The sequence below is a fragment of the Chlamydotis macqueenii genome, chromosome 2 (genome assembly GCF_036417535.1).
Source record: "Chlamydotis macqueenii isolate bChlMac1 chromosome 2, bChlMac1.mat, whole genome shotgun sequence".
NCBI classification, from domain to species: domain Eukaryota; kingdom Metazoa; phylum Chordata; class Aves; order Otidiformes; family Otididae; genus Chlamydotis; species Chlamydotis macqueenii.
In genome coordinates, this window is record NC_141557.1 from 18,242,742 (window position 1) to 18,264,074 (window position 21,333).

At 40.7% G+C, this 21,333-nt stretch overlaps 1 protein-coding gene across 5 annotated transcripts in view; it reads right to left on the reverse strand.

Moving 5' to 3' along the window:
- KIAA1217 (KIAA1217 ortholog) overlaps positions 1-21,333 on the reverse strand; it is a 186,298-nt gene that overhangs the window by 16,782 nt on the left and 148,183 nt on the right. For all 5 annotated transcript variants that reach the window (XM_086742161.1, XM_086742157.1, XM_086742158.1 and 2 more), the window contains 6 exons: positions 19,442-19,602; positions 12,735-12,910; positions 5,706-5,836; positions 5,312-5,459; positions 3,129-3,630; positions 2,226-2,406 (listed from right to left, as the gene is read on the reverse strand). In XM_086742161.1, the coding sequence (XP_086598287.1) occupies positions 2,226-2,406; positions 3,129-3,630; positions 5,312-5,459; positions 5,706-5,836; positions 12,735-12,910; positions 19,442-19,602 (1,299 nt within the window). The remainder of the gene's footprint in view (positions 1-2,225; positions 2,407-3,128; positions 3,631-5,311; positions 5,460-5,705; positions 5,837-12,734; positions 12,911-19,441; positions 19,603-21,333) is intronic.

Sequence of the window (21,333 nt, forward strand, 5' to 3'; positions counted from 1 at the left end):
ACCTTGAGTGCAGGACGCAGTTCTGGTGTCCACAGCTCCAGGAGGACACAGTGGAGTTAGACAAGGGCAACTGAAACAAGCCTGGGGAGGGAGCAGCTGGCCTAGGTGCAGAGACCACAAAGGCTGCAAGCTTGTGGTCTGGAGCCCACAGGGCAGGCTGAGAAGTCCAGGATACGATCAACGTTTAACCACAGCCTTCACAATTTTATAAAGGGAATGCAGAGCTGTTGTTTCCAAATCAGAGAATATTAGAACTATGGGGAACTTGGTGAAGCCGGTACAAGATAATTTTAAAACAGATGAAGGAATGCGCCTTCATGGGATGGGGAGTGAGCTCCTGGAGCTTGCTCTCGCAGCAGTGGTGATTCAAATAGTATAAGCAGGTACAGAGGAATTACTGGATAAAAGGTCCATAATGAATATGAAAAGGGGGAGACTGAGATATTCCCCCTAATATCGATCAGAGGTGCCAGGTGAGTGCTAGCATACTGCAGAAAGTGGCTGCCCACTGTGCTGCCCACAGACAGTATCTCCCATTGCCTGACTCATGTCTGGCTAATAAGGTAAATCGAAGGTTTGGCTGAGGTATCTTCTTTGCTCCTTGAACTTTGAAGAAATTCGGACACAGATTTGTACGTTAAATTGCAAAAGAAATAGGATTGGAAGGACGCCCCATCATGCTGCTAGCACAAAGTAAGTCTACCTATGTAATTCTTGAGCAATAATAGTCTAAGCCATTCTCTGCAACAATGGGGATCTTACATCTTCCTCACTGCCTCATACAGCCTTCTTCAGTGCCTTGCTTTCCTTATCATTATGAGGTTTTCTCCTAATAGCTAACTTGGACCTTCCTGGTTGCAATTGCCAGCTTCTAGTGCTGTCCTTCCCACACAAAGCAAGTTGGTCTTTTATTTTTAAGCAGATTTTTATGTATTCAGAGATTGCTTTGTCCTTCCTCAGCCTTTGCTTCCTCATGCTAAACAAAACCATTTCTTTCACTTTTGTTCCCCAGAGATCACGTTTTTTAGAGCTCTGGTCATTATCTTCACAGTCCTCTTGACTCCTTCCTATTTGTTCAGTCTTCCTTGAAGTCTAAAACATTGAGTCTTGTAATTTCTACCTAAGAGCTCACCACTGCTGGGCAGATTCATGTGTCTTGTATATATTCCTGTTCATCTCATTACGATCTTTGCCTTTTTTGCTACAAGGTCACAGACTGACTCATGTTCAGCTTGAAACTCGGTATACCTATATCACAGCTGTGGAAAGCCAGAATGCTTACTGTGAAAGTTATTCTCATTCATTCCTACATATCTATCGACTTCCCTAAGACAACTCAGGTACGTTGCATCACAGGTCATATTCAGACCTCCGAGGGACTCACCTAAAACACTGGCTGTATTTGTAGCTTAAGATTATTAAGTTAGCAAGGATCATTAAGATCAAATAGTCTGACTTTCCACTTAACATAGGTTCAAGGATTTCTTTAAGTAGCTCTTGCATCACGCACAGAGCTTGTGCCTGAGCAGCCTTTCAGAAACACACACAATATTGCTTAAAGATCTGAAGTGGCAGAGAATCCTGTATGTTCATAATTAAACTTCAGTGATCAGTTACTCTAAATGTTAAAATTTGACAGCTAATTTTTAATGTGGCTTTTTCTAGCTTCAGCTTCCAATTGCTGGAACTTGTCAGAACATGTTCTGAAAAGTTAAAAGGCCTCCTTACCCTCAGAAACCTCAGGCACGTCTTGATCTTCTTTTGATAACAAATACGTCTACAAAAAGAGCTTTTTAGATTTCTGATGATAAGATCATTTGTGCTCAAATTCTTTGTGGTTCTTTCAAGAGCTCTCTGTAATGCTAAACTTTTAAGTGCAAAACTGAACACAGTATCCCAGATACAGATACAGTATAGTATACAGATACTCTCATCTCTGTCAAAAGAAAGGTGTATTCTTACTCTCCTGCTCCTGAGGACTCTTTATCTCCAGAGGACAAACTCACTCTCTCAGTTGCAATACGGGGAAATTCATATTAATCTGGTTACTCACACTGGCATCTCCAAAATCACTGCATCCTATCCACAGGACCTCAGGGACATACCTCACAGGTATGATCAAGAACACAGAAATCTAAACTGAAACTATTCTAAAAAGTAGGAAAAATAACCTCTCTTTTCCAGATATGCAATTCTTTAGCACCATTTACTCCAGCAAACCTTACCTGAGACTTCTAGCTTTTCCACTGCATCCCCTCTAGGCAGGGCTGCTGGCTGGGGAGGCATCTCCAGGTTAGGAATTGACTTCATTATATTGGCCTGGGCCTCTTCCAAGAGCTTTTCAAATTCCTTTCCATTATAGTGATCGAGGTTTTGTCTTTTCTCTTCCCATTTCTTTTCAGCTTTCTAGACAAAAAAGTAAAGCACCTACTTATTTCTCTGATTTCTGTTATGATCGCTTTAAAAAAAAAATCCATGTGTAAACATTATAGGTCAATATGGATAGATTCTTTCCATTCTAGTCAGCAACTAGAGGAAATATATTAACACTAATTGTACACTGGTTCTGACTTTCATTGTGCTAGATATGGCACAAACACACGACAGACTGACAGTGGCCACTGCTCACTAAAGGAACAAAGGCAAAATCTAAGTCTCAGTCACTGCCTTATTATATCACACTGGTGCTTAAAGTGCATGTCTGTAATCAGACATCAGTTCACTTGTGGGTTTTCTCAATATGTTTGTATGAAACCACTAGAACTTCACACTCTTTCAATTCTACCTCTCCACAATGAAGGATATGGAGATTTAAAGAGTGAATTAAACCCACTGATGGAAGTGTTGCCAAAGAATCGTATGTTATTGTTCAAAAATATGGTATTCTAAAAAAATAATTTTTACTTTTTTTTTTTTACTAAAAGTTACACAGTAACTCATTTTGGTTACATGTTACTATCCTGTTGCATTTAAAATCAGAGAGTACGTTCAGCAGTGCATGGAGTAGTTAGGGATTAAGCATATAAATCCCCAAAATGCATTTGAAAAATCCCACCTGCGGTCTTAAGAGTGAGGCTGGGAGCTCAGACCCAAAGAGAGGACAACTGGTTGAGTAGAATACACCATACCTCAATTGATACAGCTCGGTTTCTCGTACTAGCACTGTGAATTTCCTCAATGAAAAGACTTTGCATGGTGGTGCCATTGACAGAGACCTGTGGTGCTGGCGTGGCTTGCGTGGGCTGGGATACTGTTGCAGGCTCTTGCTGGGGGGCTGGTGGGGTGGCCGAGAGGTTGCCACTTGCCGGCGCACCTTCGCTGTGGCTGGCAGCAGTGGGTGAACCCTGGGCATGGTTGACCAGGGCTGACGAGTGCTGAGACTGATGGATGACAACAGGCGAGCTCTGCGCGTGATGGACCGTCATTGTCGAGAAGGGGACGACTTCTGACTTGACTGATGACACCTGGGACTCTGATGCCATCGCTGTGAGGTTTTGCTGTGCATGTCCCTGGGTATGCTTGAGCTCCTCCTGGTTTTTCAAAGTGTCAGCTGTAGTGGCCTTTTCCATAGCAGAGTATTGCATGCCTTGGGATGGATCCACACCCCTTAGGAGTCCTTCTGTAACATGTCTGCCCAGCCAGATTGAACACAACAGTGCAGCACATGGTTAGCATACAGGCAAGTCATGAACAATAACGAGCAAGACTTAACAAACTTTTGCAAGGGAAAAGCATCTACAGCAAAAACATAAAAATGGTGTTTTTCCTTCCTGATGCTCTCAGTTGTGTGACTTTATAGCTTTCTCTCAGTCAGGGACTCAGAGTTTTAAAGAGGCCACTCTAATTAGGATGTTTTTCCCTTTAAGAATGTTTACAAACCTTCTGGCACAAAGTACTGGCACTTTTTTGACTGAACCATGAGTTACGGTGGGTTGATTTTAGAGGGAGAGTGGAAATCAGTTTACTTAAATTTTATACACTGTATCTAGCCAAACAAGATCTTCGTGGATTGTTAGCACGGAAAGTGGCAGCTCCACAGCATGTGAGGTAGCAGCCTAGCAAATAGCCAAAACAAAGCCTTCAAGTGATACTTCACAAAGGTCTTGTCTGTCAAGAGTTTGAAGTAGAATGAGCTGAGGATGTAAAGATTTCTGGCAGCTAGCTGTGAAACAGCTAAGTTTCAGAGTGTAGCTAGCCATCAAATGCTATCAGTTTTCCATTACTGAAGCACTCTTCATGAGGCTTAATACGTAATTTCACTGCAAAATACTACTTTTGGTAAAACTTTGGCATGCATAGCTTATTGTTTGTCTTTTTTTTTTTTTTTCCCAAACAGGGTGAGACAAGAAATAACTGTAGTCATTTTTAAGAAAAGGAAACTAATATGAAAGGATATAGATGTTTATCTACATGGAAAAATAAGTGATGGCTCTTGGAAGACCTGCTACATAAACCATTTCATCCATCTGCCAGAGCTGGCAAATCCATTTTACATATGCTCCAGGATATATGGAAACAATGACAACCCTACATTCCTTAGACTAAAGGCAGCAACAACAGGCTTATGACTTACATTTTCTTATATTTGAAGTAAAATTGAGACCACCACCACTGACAGTTCGGCCTGATTCACTGGCTTTGAGTAGGAATTAAATCCAATGCCTATTGCCTCACGTAAATCAGTCATTTGCTGCTTATACATTCCAACAAACACAGTTGAACACTGGCACTTAGTGGACACAAACTTTATCTAATATTTCAACTTTCTCTAATGCATCTTCCTCACAAAGAACAGAATAAAGAATTTGCACAAATTCATAAGCACCTTGAAAAATATTTCTTTCTTTCTAAAAGTTTATGATATCTTTATCGACTTAGAATCTTTCCCTGTTTTATTTCTCACAGCTACACTTTCGGGGATCCACTTTCATTATCAGAGAATTTTTCTATTAGCTTAGATTGCTGTTAACGCCTACATTTAATTAGCTCAGATATGGGACTGATGCCACTCTGTAAGCTTTTTCATCCAGGTACTTCCCAAATCTGGAAGTGCTGAGTTCAGAGTGAACTAGTTTCAGTCACAGGATCTTGACAACTGGGCTGTTGGTCAGAACAGAACCACTGCACAAAGCACACGAAAGGCTAATTTGATTTCCCTTGAGAGGGCTCGAGGAAGGATTTATAAAATACTGCAAACAAGTTGCATTTCTGAAAATTGCCTGGGGAGAGGGGGAGAACCCACAACTGAAAGCCGTTCTAGCCCTGCTTGAGGAAATTCGTTAGTTTTGAAGAGAGAAAAATAAATCATCACCTCCTGAGCATGGTAAGGATATCGGTCATGCTGCGCACACGTTTCAGCAAGCTGTCTAGCTTGTGTGGTTCTTCCTTTAGGAACCTCACGGCTTCTACCTCAATCCGGAGAATCGCACGCATTTTATTCTGCAATATCGGGAATTCCCCTGTAAAAACAACAACCATGAAGCTCAAGAGGAAATGACAAAAGGTCTGCGAAGAAATGGATAATGAGCTGAATGTTAAATAGTTGAGTGTCCACCTCTCTCCAGGGGCCATGCAACAAGCTCCTTAATCCCAACTTTAAATCTTTTTGGAAGTGAACGTTAATTCACCCAGATCAAAGGCACAACTGTTCTCAGTTACTGTGGTTAAAAGAAAAGAATCAAAAGGAAAAAAGGAAAAGTACATACCTTTCAGAGTGGCAACAGCCTCTCCCACTTGACGCAAAAGAAAGGCTCCATCTTCAACATCTTTCAGTGTAACTGTCTTGCTGGAAGCAGTGGAGTCCCCCTTTAGGTCTTCAACAAATGCCTCCAGCTCACTGGCAAAACAAACAAAGTGGACATAAAACGTAAGCAGGACTTCCGCATTACAATCAAATATATGTAAATGAATGGACTAAACTAAATCAGATACCTCAACTGTGACATCTTTAAATCTGACATCACAGGCTGAAAAAACAGCAGGGTCCCATGAGGGGAGGTGAGGATGCTGGACACACACTCACAGCATAGGAACGGGCTTAAAACTAGCCCAAGTCACTGACTTCTCTGACAGGCGGCAGATGTGCAGAGCATACTGACCTCAGGGCAGCTGTGCTACAAAGGGCAGGTGGGGTGGTGAAACACAGCTAACAGCCAGCCCTCTGGGGATGCAAATCCTAGAAGGGTACAGGCACGCTGTACCACTCTGTCCAGTACTGGTTTGCACCTTGCATTTTCTCACTGTTGGTAACATGCAAAGGAATGCCCAACAGTGAAGAAATAACCCCAAAACTGGCACTAATGGCCCCTTGATGCAATCCTGTTTATCTGCCAGGTCCTGCCAGACAGGATACAGGGTCCTGTTTCCACAAATAGCCAGACTGAAACAGCAAGCGTGCAGCTCTCACTCAGCATTTGGATTCAAGAATGAATCACTTCAGATGTTTTTTTTCCAACCAGTGCTGTCCTGTGTTTCCTCTGGCTCCATGTGCTGCTTCCTCATCACCTTTCACAATATTTTTTCAAGTGCTTCCATACTTCATACAAATTTTCACAATCCTTTAGACACATAAACTTTATTTTTGTTTTGGGAGGAGTCACTTTATTTCCTTTTAAGGTTGAGCCCACATTGCTTTAGCTGAAGTTTCCACACAGAAGCTTAAAAATTTGTAAAAAAACCCCTGAAATGCATTATGTGCAACTATACAAACACCCATGCAAACAACTTAAAAGGATCATCTCTTGAATATTTATTCTAAGAGAAATCTGCCTCTATTAAGATACCAAATTTACTAACACGAATATTCTGAGCAGCAGTTTAATTGCATGGCAGAAAACAATGCAAAGCAAACTCTGAACTGACAAACTGGCTACTCATTTTAACCTTATTTTAGGCCTCATTTCTCGCATCCACTCAGGCAGCAGTTTTGCAATTGCTGCAAGAGAACCAAGATATGGGCTGATTGCCTGAAAAGGGGTAGGGGAAGACGGCCTTCTGCACCAACCACAGGTCTTTAATTTCCACACACTTCCCTTGTGCCAGCACTGCCATGCAAATCCAGCAGAAAGTTATTCATTTTCAGACAGGTCATTTCCTAGATCCATCTCTGTGGATAGGCAACATGAGGAAAAGAGAGTCCTAGCTGGCCAGTAAAGGATAAAAAAGAGAAAATCCCTTGGAGCACCATTCTGCATTTAGGTCAATTTAAGTGGAAGCACAGTCATATGGAACAATAAATGGCAACACAATAGTACTTCTGACACACAGAGAAATAGTATCAGGATCTGAACATCAAAGAGTCCATTTCAATCCAAAGACAAAGAACTTTAGAAACTAAAACAATTTTGAATTAAGAGTCACAGATTTCTTCTGAACAGATAATAAAAAAATAAAAGTGGAGGTAAATGATCCTGCTCCCATTTTAAGACCATTTCTCCCAAACATTCTGCCTTAAGAAAGCCCAGGGGAGTCACAATTTCCACACCAGCAGAAGCGTAGTTGCAGGAAGCAATCCAAGGGACCACACGATGGCAGCAAGGGAACGTTTCTCGGGTTGAAAGAGGCTAAAATAACGCAGCTATCTCCTGTCTCTGTGTCTGCCTTTGCAATAAAGGGCACAGACACAGTCTAGGAAGGAGCTGGAAAAAAAGAAAGAATTCAGCTTTCTGTCACTCACTCCGATGCAAAGGCCCCCCCCAGAACGGGGCTCTACAGGCATGCATCCTCCCTACTCTTAATGCCTGATACCGCCACTCAGGACTAGGCAGTGCTACTTTGGGAATCACAGGGTACCCCCTTCCTTCCCTTTTGTACATGAGCATTGGAAAATCAGCTGCTCAGATATTTGCATCCACCAGGCAACAAAAAAGATAAGGGTAGAAGCTTAAATTTGTTCATGGGTGGAAAGAGGAACAGATTTTTTTTTACACTGAGGGTGGTGGAGCACTGGAACAGGTTGCCCAGAGAGGTGGTTGATGTCCCATCCCTGGAAACATTCCAGGCCAGGTTGGATGGGGCTCTGAGCAACCTGATCTGGTTGGAGACGTCCCTGCTCCTTGCAGGGGGGTTGGACTAGATGACCTTTAAAGGTCCCTTCCAATCCAAACTATTCTATGATTTTAAAACACAGAACAACGTTAAAATGCTTTAGTAGGTTTATGATTGTTGGAAATGCAGGGATAAAGGAAAGACTTCTAGGTAGCTGACAATGGCTTTCTTTCCCCTTTGTTCTTTGAGCAGAAATAGAAGAGTCATCACAGACCCCTTTGATTCCATACAGTCATACTATCAAACAAGACAACCGATCCTGAAATTACTCAGGGTATACCATATTACACTGCTTCATGTTGCTAACTACAAGGGAAAAGAAACGTCAGCCCTCAGGAGCCAAAGCTTGAAAAAGATTCAGCGGTCTTCATCATTTATTTTCCATAACTGGGGAAACAACTTGGCTTTATAGATTGGACTGAGCAAATCCAATTGACAAGACACTCACATTAATGCCATTTTAGAAGGCTAATAGAATACAAACGATTTTTCTGCATCTATGTTTTACGCATGGGAGCCAAGGCAAACTCTTATGCTGAGATCTTTCTTTAGGCAAAAAAGCATCAGAGGATCTGTCTCAGATTGCTGTATCAGTAGACCAGGTTACAAAACAAACTGAAAAAAATTAATAGTAACAAATCACCCAGGCCAGATGGTATTTGCCCTGAGTTCAATAGCAAGTCAGGGGTGAAACAGTTGAACTATTAATGCTAAGCATCTAACTTCTTGATTAAAATTGCTTTGGCATCAGAGTAGTAGAAAGTGTCATACATGACACAAATAATTTTTTTAAAAGGGGATGGGTATATTCAGGGAATTGTACTCTGATGAGACTGACACTGAGACTGGTGTAATTGATAGATACCAAAATAAAAAATAAAGAATTAGTAGACCAATGGCTAAATACGCTGTGTTAGAGAGGAATTAATGTGATTTGTGTAAACAGAAGGTAAGTCTCACAAATCCAGAAGGAAACAACAAAAGCATGGGGACAAGGAATAGCCCAAAAGGCTTTCAGCAAGGTATTTGAGCAAAAGCTTTTAAGAAAGCAAAGTTGCCATGGGACAAGAGAGGAAATTCTGTCATGGATAAAGTACTGGAAATAAAGAGAACGGCTCAATGAACAACTTACTCAACTAATGTAGTTTGCTTGTGGGTTTCACAGGGACTAGTGCTAGGGCTGGTGCTTTTCAACATATTATAAATTATTTAGAAAAGAGGATTAATAGTATAGTAAAAAAAAAAAAAACAAACTCAAAAGGATATTAAATTGTTCAGGGGAATAAAAATGAAAGGAGAGCAGAGGACTGCAGACAGACCACCTGATACTAATTGACCAGGAAAAAACCAAAGATTAAATTAATTCCTAATAAATGTAAAGTAATGCTTGTGAGAAGAGGAGAAATAAAAACAAAACCGACCCCACCTAAAACAAACAACTTCTCAAACCCTAAGTTTTTATACACAGTAATGAACTTTGAATGGATAATCATCCATTGTGAGTGAGTTGTTGGATTTGTAACGGAAAGCTCATGTGGAACGTGAGGACAGGGACACCATCACCATGCCACTGCATGAATTCATGGTGTGCCCACATTCTATATAGCTACTGCAGGGCTCTCCTCTCTCCCCAGCCCCATCTCACAGACATACACTACAGTTAGAAAGTGCATAGAGAAAAGCAACAGGATGACAACATGTATAGAAAGGCTTATACAAGAGGAGTAACTAAGCAGACTAGGACGTCTCAGGCTGGAAAAGGCACGATGAGGAAAGGGAGTCGGGGAGCATATATAACATCACGACTAGCATGGCAAGGGTGAATGTTCTGCTGTGCATAATTTAAGAGTTTGGGGATTGATTGACAGATGAAAGATTAAAAAACAAACAAAAAGAGGTTCTTTCTACGCAAAAAAAAAGAATTTCTCTATAGAATTCATTGTGCTTAGATGTTGCACACAACAAAGTTTACAAACATTTTAAAAAATGCATAAGTTCACAAAAAGTAAACAATCCATGCAGAGCTTTTGCATATGAAGATACCATCTCTGACTTGGAAAATCCCTGAGCTACAAGTCATTAAAAGCAAGGAGATGTGTTCTGAGCATTTTGCCATGTTCTTATATCCTTTTCCAAGTATCTGCTACTAGTGGCTCTCCAAGACTGCTAAGTGGAGTTTTGTTTTTACTGAGCAAGGTTATTCTTACTAAAAAGTAAGATACTTTTCCTAACAAAAACAGAGACTGTAACTTACTATAAATCATATCCAACTAGACAGATTAGCTGGGGCTATAATTTAAATCCTGTGCTTATAAAAACCCCTCTATTAAAGTGCTTATAATAATCTACAACACATAGTAGTCATACCTGTAACATGCTCCTCACAACATCAATGTGTCCTATCATCATAATTTGTCCTTGGTCTAGTAAATTTTAAGGCTACTATCTACAACCCCAGAAACGTCACATACGAGATCTCTAATGTTGAATCAAAAGCCTAGATAGAAAAAAAACCCTACCCAGTTCATTCTGAATGTGTATTTCACTGTTACAAGTGTGCATAAACACTACGTTTAACGTTCCTTAGACATCATTAGATGTCTCGGAACTGTAATCCTGCTACAGCTGTGACACACATGGGCACACTTCTGTAGGCGCTGTCATGAATAGCTGCTCAACAGAAAACTTGAAATGTACACCAACATTTCTGCTGTTTACAACATGAAATTACCAATATTTTTATTTCTTTATTTCCCAGCAGTAATCTTCAGAATTGCAGAATGGAGAGCTTTTTAAGCTGAGCTTTACCTCTTCAGAGTAGTAAACACACTTTCCTAAGTATTGCAGAAATCCTTAAGCTCCTTGTCTTGTATGAAGTCAGTCTACTGATTTAGTCTGAAGATTTACAAAAGGTCAAGAGGGCAACAGTTGAAAGACTAAGAAATGGTAATTTTTCTGCCCTGTTGCTTCGCATTTGTTTATACATCTGCACTGGGATCAGCTTAATTGAAAGTGCCTATCTAGAATGTTAACCTTCTTTTGAATACTACCAGTGACATTTGATGTGCAATTTTGTGATAGATGCTCTTCATTACTAACAGCCATTAGTTGTTGAACTTAAAGCATTGTTGTCACATGTGCTTTTTCTTTTGGGCTCTGATCCTGCAAATGTGCAAATACATGACAAAGATATCTCACTGGTCATAGCTGATAAAAAAATAACTGTTTGTTTAACCTTTTTTTCTACCCTATCTCTAAAAGGGTTGAATTAACATTTATAGCATATGAATCATCTAAGTAAGACACTTTCCTATAACATTAACAAATGAAGTAGCTCAGAAGCAGCAGAAACTCTTGTGTATAGAAAAAAAATGCAAACATTGATAAAACAGAACCATAATGCAATCCAAGCCATATCCTACATGAATAGCTGTAACAACTAATGCCATTTGCACTTGACCTCGCTCAATATCCATTTTATGAGGCAATGCGATCAACAGCCATCACACTAATTGTTCTTTCCACAGAGAACAAACAATCCAGAAAGTAGGCAATGAGCAACACAGGAATAAAGTGATGAACAGGAGAGTAATTACTTAAGACTACAACACAATGTTATTTACAGCTACAATCTAGCTGAGAGGATTATATACACCAGCATGGACTACTATTACACATTCAACTTTTCTTCACAGAAAACATACACTCCTTAACATTCTACTTTGTCTTCACAGATGCACCATTTTTACCACAAGTCTTACTCATCTGACAACACATTGATCAACATCAAAGATTTACTCTCTTTAGCTGTCAATAACTGCATTCCTATGGCTCTTCAATCATAATTTCCAATGACAAGCTGACTATAAAGTTTCACTCTATTATGGAGCAATTCTTTAGGTGTGAACTAAATGCAGTAATGAGAAATAAGTAGTTATACAGCATCTTACCAATGTGAGTGTCAGAACTAGCTAAACTATTCATCGATTTTAGCTTCATCTTGCCTCCTGCTGACTCTGAACATGGACTAAACAAAAAAACTGGACCGTCCTGGTAAGCCAAAGTTTTGGGGAAAAAACCAGTCTTACAAAGAGCCTTTACACAACAACAAAAAAGAAGTATTTTTTTTCACTGCAGTTTAGTGTAAGGAAATCCTAATGAAGAAATATTAGATGGACACTGGCATTGCTAATCACAATTAAACTTAAATCACCTATTTATGAGCTTCCTGTACATCTCCCATGAAATAGCCAAAGCACTTACTATTGAAAGTTGATTTTCATAATTAAAGCCAAATGCATTACCTTCCTTTGCATTCATTTGTTCTTTAGGAAATTCCTTCCTCCTTCCCTAAAACATAATACTTAAAGCTGAAGGTGAGAACGAGGGTAGGAGGAGGCTTTCAGAAGGAGCCGGTCACGTTCCTTACAGTCATCTGTCCCTTTACAGGGGACTTCTGAACAGGATGAAACACATTGTACTGGTGGGACTTACCCAGTGGGCTGTGTGCTAAGAATGACTCCCAGTTAGGACACAGACGCAGTTTTAAAGCCAACATGAGTGCAAGGAAACGTAGCTAAAATAGCATACACAAGCGCAATTTCACTGAAGACAGTGGTGAAAGCTACTACTGTATGGCAGAAAAGGCCAGGCAAAAGCAACAAATTCTAAGGAGTTTCTCAACCTACCACAACTTCTTTACAATCTTTTCTTCCTCGTTGAGGTATTTCTGCCTCTCTTGCTCCACCAGGCTGCGCTGCCGCTGCACAGGATCCTCAAGCCTCTTCACCGTTTCAATCACTTTGCCACTGATTTCCAGCTCCGCTTTCTTCACCATTGCCCTCAGCATCTCCTGGTTCTGCAGCTGTTGCACAAAAGAAATCAACTTCAATTTTTCCTGCTTGACTGACATCCCTGGCAACAGAATACATTGCAGAGCTCAGAAACACGTTGGGATAAACACAGCCCTACAGCGAAAGAGAGTTTTTGCCTTCTTTCCCTCTTTAACTTTACCTATAAACATTATTCCGTGAAGAAGTGTTGGGGGTGAGAAAAGCCTAAGTCTGATTAACTTCTAATCCACAGATCTCAAAAGATGTCGGGATCAGTATGCCACCTTCAGTGCATAACTTCTGCAAGGATTGTGGCCCAATATTCCTCTCAGTCCAGCACAAATCAAGAATTAATTATGCCTCATGAAGATGCCGGAAGTTTGACTTCCACTTTGCGCATATCTTGTAAGCTTATGCATCGCGCTGCCCATCCATGCCTGGTGGATAATCCCACACATTAATGACAAGGTTGGAATGCACGGCTGTTCTCAGAATGGAATTTTTCAGTCTCTCAAGCGTCAGAGGAAGGATCGTCCCATTTGGTGTAATCTGGTGACGGACATACAGCTCATCTGCAATACATAATACCTCCTTCACCCACTAAAAAAACTCCTTTAAAATACGGTAATTTTCTGAGAACTGTAAAATTCATACCTTCTTTCTTATCTTAACCTTATGTTAAGTACCTAAAGCAGTAATTTTCTTACTGATATTAAGTTCGCAGAGCAAAATACAGCTAAGAAAGCAAACTAGACTGTAGTCTTCTGTGGGTAGCCCTACAGCAGCTGCGCTCCACACTCACACACACCAAACCTGTTTAAGACTCTTAAGCAAATCCTAAGATTCAAAGGGATAAGCAGGACTCCACTTAGTCACAGCTTTGGGATACAGGCAACATGAACACAACTCTGTTAGCCTAGCAGCCATCTCATACTGAAAGATTTTTAAAAACACTTAGGTCACTTGGGAGACGAAGTTCCAGTTTTAAAACTAGCATCAAACCTTCAACTGTCTTCTAAACATCCAGGTTTAACAGCCAAACCACACTTAACACACGAAGTAAAACCACTGCCTAATAGGAAGAATCACAGAAAATGGGTTACCCAGAAGACAGTGTAAGGCAAAAAGACTTATTTTTAAGGTTGATTTAAGAGAATTCATGGGAATCAAAGGAAGGGAAAAAAAAAAAAGAAAAAAAAAAAGGCTTTGTTCAGGTCATTCTTTCCAATCAGTATAGGATCTAGAGGAACAAACTAACTCAGCTCTCCCCTTCCAGCTCTTCAGTCCTTGTGCCCGACTCTGCCTTCTCCAGTGACACAACTGTGATGAGAGGGAGGGTAACACTTCACTGAAAAGTGTGCAGGAGGGTCCGAGCTGTGACAAGCAGGAGCTGTTAGCTCAAAACTCAGCTGAAGATAAGTGTTAGCAGTTAGGGAAAAAAAATGAAGCTGGAAAACATTTTAAACAGCACAGATTTATAAACATTGTCAGCTGCTTTATACCAGACTGGATTCTTTTGAAGACAGTGCATATGTGTATTTTTCCCCACTACGGGATTAACGTTTGGGTTTGATAAATTAAAACCTCTTACAGCAAAGCCAGCATAGCTGAGACACACATCTCTTTCACTATGTCATATTTTCAAGAAGAAAAACACAAATGAATGAATAAATGAGTGAATGAGCATGTAACACTTCAGTCATACAGTTTATTCATAGCTCTTTAAAAAGCAGGGAAATTTGACACAGGGAAGTGACTTGGGAAATGTGAAACAACTGATCCAAGCTCAGTGAGAAGGTCAGTAACAGAGTCAGACTTAAGTCTCAGGTGTCCATAATTTAAGTCCTCTATGTTCCTCAGCTGGTAACTATGACTCCCAGTACTACAAAAATCAAGTGTGTGTGAGGTTGTGCAACGGCAGGAACACTTTTTTTTTCCTGTTACAGGGCTATATAGGGGATATATATTTATCATAGTGACACCTGCATCTAAGGTGCTTGTCACTTCCATTTATGCAGTGCTTAAAGAGTATTAGAAAGTTTCGGTCCTAAAAGTTTATCCATTTCCGACAACAAGATTAGGGAACAAAAGTACAACTCAGCAACATTTAAAAAAACTTGTATGTTGAGGATTCCCAAACCTTAATGTTTGGAGTGAGCTCTTTAAGTCTTGGAAATTACTCATTTTGGTATCAAAGTGATGTTTTTGCCATTTCTATGAAAATCCATATTCTGGAGAACCTGGTTTGTTCATGCTTGGGGATCAGGGACAGAAGATGAGAAAGGAGAGGTACAGATGGGTACAGAGAGAGAAGAGATGGAACCAGGGGACAGGAATAATTGTGGGTTTAAGCAGGATAGTCACCAGCCAAAGGACAACATGAGGCAGGGCAAGCAGGAGCAAAGGAGAAGAGCTGAAGGTGAGGAGGAGGAGGCAGTTTCTGGCCACTGCAGCACATTTACCTCCATGTTCCGGAACTGAACTTGATTCTTACCTTTCTTCTGCCAGGTATCAGATCTGAGACTCCCAGGCTAAGTGCACACCCCACTTGTCCCTCAGATCACCTCTGCCAGTTACTCCACTCCCTCAACTGGAAGAAGTTTTATGGATCTGCCAAAGTTATTCTCATTCCACAGAGCAGAACTTTTTGTACTTTAAGTTTGCTTGAAAATAAGCCAAATAAATAACCTTAGACATTTACACTTGAAAAGAAACTTTGTTAAAACAGTGTCCAAGTTCTAAAGTCAAGTGCCCAAAGGTAAGGAAATGCAATGCAGGCCTTCCTGTCACCATCAAATGGCAATTCTTGCTAAATATCCTTAACTGGACTTATAACTGCAAGCAGCAAAAAGAAATAAATTTAACATGTTTCTTTTAGAATTCTAGGAACCTCTCCTACATTCATACCCTCAGTTCTCACTCCCAGCCTCATCAAACTCTCTATATACCTAATTTCTCCCGCTTCTTCAGCTACTGCTCCAGCCATTATCTATCACTGCTCTCACACAAGCACCCCAGCATTGCCTCTGGCATCCACTCCAAGAATAATTTGACAACCAGTTTAGTTCACTTTGAACCAATTATTATCTATGAGACAGGTAACTGGAAAACCAAGTATCAGTTCACAGCCCTGATTCTCATTAGGAGACAAGCATGACCTGTCCAGTGGGAGCCTGCCAGGCCGTGCTGGGAGAGGCTTCTGGACCTCCCCACACACCACAGCACACAGCCATAAACAGGGACTCACTGCCTGCAGATCAGGATCTCTGCAGAATCTAATTATCTAATCCCTAAAGTTTGTTACCAAACATAGATTAAACATAGTCTCACCAATTCCAGAATGCAGCTCAAAACATATTTGAATTTCTAATTCAAAGTTACAGTTGTGAGACTGAGTATCATATAGCATCTATGACAGCATTATTATTACATTTTCTATCCTTTCTGCAGCACTCATTTCCCTGCAAATAATGCAATGACTGAAGGAAAAGCATGCATGCATACACATTCCTAATGCTGAACCTTAATCATATCTAGCTACTTTCCCTTAAAATGTGTTCAATTAAAGAAAGGAAGGAATAGACAAAAAAAAATCCAATGTACAAATAAGATAATGATACATACCATGAATATGTACTCTAAGGCTTACTTCAAAACTGCCACTAAGAGTTCTCATTATCTGTGAGCACAGAATGAACAATGCCACTAAACTCCAGTCCCACCAACAACAAATGCACCCGGGACACAGACTGGGTTATAGCCTATCTCTGCCAATAAGGAAAACTCCATGGCACCATGAAACTAGTCCTTCTTGAGTATCTCTGAAAATCAGAGCACTTAAGGAAGATGCTAGTAGTAGCAAGAAGTTTATCTAGTCTCTAGCAACAGCCATGACACAAATGTCTTTATTTCAAGAATTTCTCGTTAAAATCCAACCACAGACTGAAACAGTCTTAACTTTTTAGTTGCATCTGGTAACATATACATTTAACTAGTGTGTGAATCAATACATCTGGATCAATTGCTGCTGGAAATGTTTTAAAAAGAGGATTTTGCCAGCACAGACAAAGATGACATGAATTAATGGGTCTTTTCCATCATGTGTTTCTCTGATTCTATTAAGCAAATGAGTAAGAACTTACAGTGATATAACGAACTGAAAATTGAACCATGGACTGTATTAAATATAGTTTTATGTCCTGTTACTGAGTTATCTTGCCATCTTTTGTGCCTGTGTAACCATCTTTTTCAGTTCTTTGGAAGTGTTTCTTTTAGTCTGTCACTGTACAAAAAATTCACGAAAACAGGAACAAACTGACTGCCAACCCAGGAGAAACACTGAAAGCGAAAAATATGAAGTACTGTCAAACATATTAGGCAAACAAGCTGGAAAAACAGAAAAACACTTTTCCCTTTAACTTAAGAATTATTTCCCAAAAAACTTAGTGCAAAATTTTTGCATTAGAAATGTGATATTTCAACACTCTTCAGTTTAAAACACTACCTGTTTCACTTGCTGCCCTACAAACTGTGAGCTCTTTTTCAAAGTAATTCCACCCATTTAGGAAAGCCATGACAAAAACTCACTCTCATGAATGTAACTTATATACAATATGCTGAAGTGTCCCTTGAGCTATACATTCTTCCACCTGACTATTACAAATCTGCCCACTTCCTACTGGCACAATGTACTGAATTTGCTACCACTTTTGAAATAAGGGAAGCCAGACAGAGTTAATGAACACACTCGGGATATGTCCTTTTTTCCTTCTCAAGACTTCTTTGGCAGCATTGATTTGTGCAGATGGTAGGAGTTTCTTCACTCCTGTGTGCCAGAATGCTATATCTGATCAAAAGCAAGGTTACCCCCCCAGGCAGGGCTGGAGAAAATGCCATCTCCTCAGTGAGCAGGTCCTGAGAGAACGATGTGCTCACTGCCTCTAGCGCAGCACTGCAACCTCCATCCCAGTTTACAAGGCCTCATGCTCAGCACAGCTGGTGGCCAGACTGTAGGAGTTTGCCAAGAGCTGCATTTGGCACATGGGGTTACAGAAAGACAGAGGAGCTGCAGTGGTTTGCAGCATAAATGGGGAAGAATATGCACTTATACATAACGTGCCAGGGTAGAGACCCCAAGCCAGAGTCTTGAAATTAGATGGGGACCATGATGGCCAGCATGTAGGCAGCACTGCTGGGAACTGCTTTTAAAAGATACATTTGCTATAGGAACATATTCATCCTAAACTGAAAATGCAAATACATGGGTGCTGTATCACAGGCACAGGTCACCTGGCTGACACAACTGTTTGCTTCAAATACCTTCTGCCATCTCTTCATTACCAGCAAACTGAGCACAGGACCTTGTCACAGCACCTTCAGTCTTGGACACGTATTCTTTACCCTGACGTTTACCTCACCCTTCTGCTCCCTTGCCCTATGACTGGTTCACAATTCAATTTCCTTTAGTTAAGGAAGTGAAGGCAAAATGTGTTCTGAGTTCTCATCTGTATTACCATTATTCTGTTCTAAAATTAATCAGTAAATCAATTGACATAGTACCATTCCTGTCTTCAAAACTACCCAGTTCATAATAGCAGTAGATGCAGCCTTACAATACTAAACATGTGATGTCACTTTCCAGGCAAGGAGGACTGGCAGAGTATCAAAGCTTTCCCTGCTGTCCACTTTGTCTTACAAGAAATTGCTTTACCTCCTTTTACATCTTCTGAGACAATATGCAGTGCTCTTCAGGTTCCAATCAAGTGAAGGGCTGAAGACTTGTACAGCTGCATAAGCTTATTTTCACAGTGTTTGAGATTAATGGCATATATTTACATTTGCAGCATGACAGTATGTGTCAATAGAATGTTTTGTTTGACTCTTCATTGTTCTTATTGTTTCTTGCACATTTTGAGGTGTTAGTGCGTGTTAGGGACGTACTGGTAAAGTGTAAGTGTAAGGGAGTGTAAGCAGGGCACAAAAAACCTTTGCAGCAATGTCGAAATATCTTCTTTCCTTGCTGCTCAAGTTGGCTATTCTTACGAATTCTGTAAATACAGGACTCAAACTCTGGCTTAACGCATATCTAGCGATCCCCAGCTACATTTGGGTTTCCTGACATCAAAGTTGTTTATTCAGGAACTTAAAAATTGTCTCAACTGTAAACAGTACGGAGCAGGAACATGGCTCTTCCAACATATTTATACAGCACATAGCATAGCAGTGTCCAAACTGTAATCACAGCCTTCATATGATTGTAATATAAACATTGCTTTAATGTCTAGAGTCATCAAACAGAGCTAGAAATGAAGTTATTTCTCAATAGCTGAGCTGCTGCTAGTTAAACTGAGCTAATTCTCATACCTCTAGGACTAGGCGAGTGGCATATGCTAGAGTAGAATATACTTTTGCGTCTGTAATACTTGGGTCTTCTCTTTGCTAGAACTCTGCTACTGAGAATCACTCTACTACAGAAGGCAAAAGAGACTGAGAGAAACAGAGCAAGCAAGGAAAAGGACATTTGCTGACAATCCACTTTCCCAGCACTACCCAGGTAAGCATACCTGTAGCTGCTTCATCTGATGCAGCTGCAGCCGCAGATCTGACACGTTGCGTTTCATACCATGTAGGCTGACTTGCATCGATGGGGCTCCAGCGGTGTGATGGATGACGGCTGACTCCGCAGTTGCCACCGCGTTCTTCCCCCCAGACATGTTTGCAGCGCCTGCAACAAGCAGCAGCACAGGTTGAGCTCACCAGTAGAGAAGGTGCAAACATGATCCTTCTTCTGCCCACTGAATGCGCACATATTCCACACAGGTGGACAAGGAAAATTACAGCTGCCAATGCTCAGAATTAACAGGAGGCTGGCACCTCCTTATTCAATATATTTTGAGGGAAGACTGTACAATATCAGTGCATCTGGAACCTCAGCCATATCAAAGCACTGCATTACCACAAGACTGCTTCCTACCACATGTAGTGGAGACAGGATAATAAGCTATAAGTGCAGATTACACAGAACAGCAGCAAATCAAATTGGTGCTTAAAGTAGCTTTGGGATTGTCCTCCCAGGAGCCATCTGAGATCAAGATGATGCAAATTCACAGGACTCATGAACTCCATATTTGTTGATTAATTATCACTGGAGAGAAATTCAGTCAAACTGCCAAGTGTGAGCAAAAGGTTTCTATAGGGAATCTTGCTTTACTGCTTAAAGTACAATTGCATTATTTCTATCAGGTGTCTCCAACAAGTAACATATAAAATCAGAAGAAGAGAAACAAAATAATGGTGTGGCAGAGAACTGCTCTCCAGCCACGCTGCTGCTCTCCAGCCATGCTGCATCCACCCACGCCCCGTCAGTCTGTCATTTATGCAAGACCGTGTTTACAAGGGAATAACGCAAGGAAGTGAGCTGAGCCACACTCTGAGAATAATTGTCAGCGTCCTCACAAGACTTTCTTTGTTAAATAACACTGTTCCTCTACACAGCACTAATGTCAAGCTTGTCCTTTTAGTCTTAAGTACCTGGGAAGAAGCTTTATTTACAGGGTACAAGCAAATTCCAGCTCATCAGCTAACAGTCATGTTACAGCTTCTTCTGGCAATTCGGACTTACACACCCATATTCTTCAAATTTTCTTTCTAATGTGTTCCTTCCCCTCCTCACTGCCAACAGGCAAAATGACCAGCTGTCAGTAGGGCACATTCAGTTTTCTAAGTGCAGCACTCTGTAGCCCTGCATACTCTTCTAATCACAGTGCCAGATCCACCTTGTCCCTTGGGCTCAGATAGCTCAGATGGCTGCTGCTCCCTGAACTACTGCATTATGTCATTCCCCACTTGATTTTCTTCCTTCTCTATAAATAAAAGAAAAATTCTGAGGAAAAAGAAAATAACTCATCAATGTATCTGCACAGGGACTTTGGTCATCATTTGTTCCCACTAGCACACATTCTATCAAGTCCAATGAAATCAAGCGGAAACTAGCGTTGCATGCTTTTCTTTGCCTGTTGAAGGCAAATTTTCAGTGTACCAAAGGGCATGGCATGTTTTTATGGCCGGAACACAAGAGCAGTAAGTTTTATCCCCACCCTCTCATCTCCAGTAGTTTTTGCAATTAGTAAAGCCTCCAAATGGGCCTGAGCAAGTACAGCTCAGCATAACAACAAATTGTTATTCCTTTGCCAACGGTGCGGATACCTCAAACGCAGCATTTTTAAAGGATGGAAATTACATCACACTATTTTTATTTTAAAATACGCTAAAAAGTTTCAGAAGAATCGTATTTCTTGCTTCATCTACATTTGCAATTCCTGTCAGTAAAGAACCAGGCCCCTCCAGCTGCAGCCATGCTATATCGGGTGTGCCATGCCATAGGCTTCGGGAGACATTCTCAAACAAAAAGCTGTTCTAGCCTGGTGCTGGCCGTTGTAATGCTATACCTTACCTA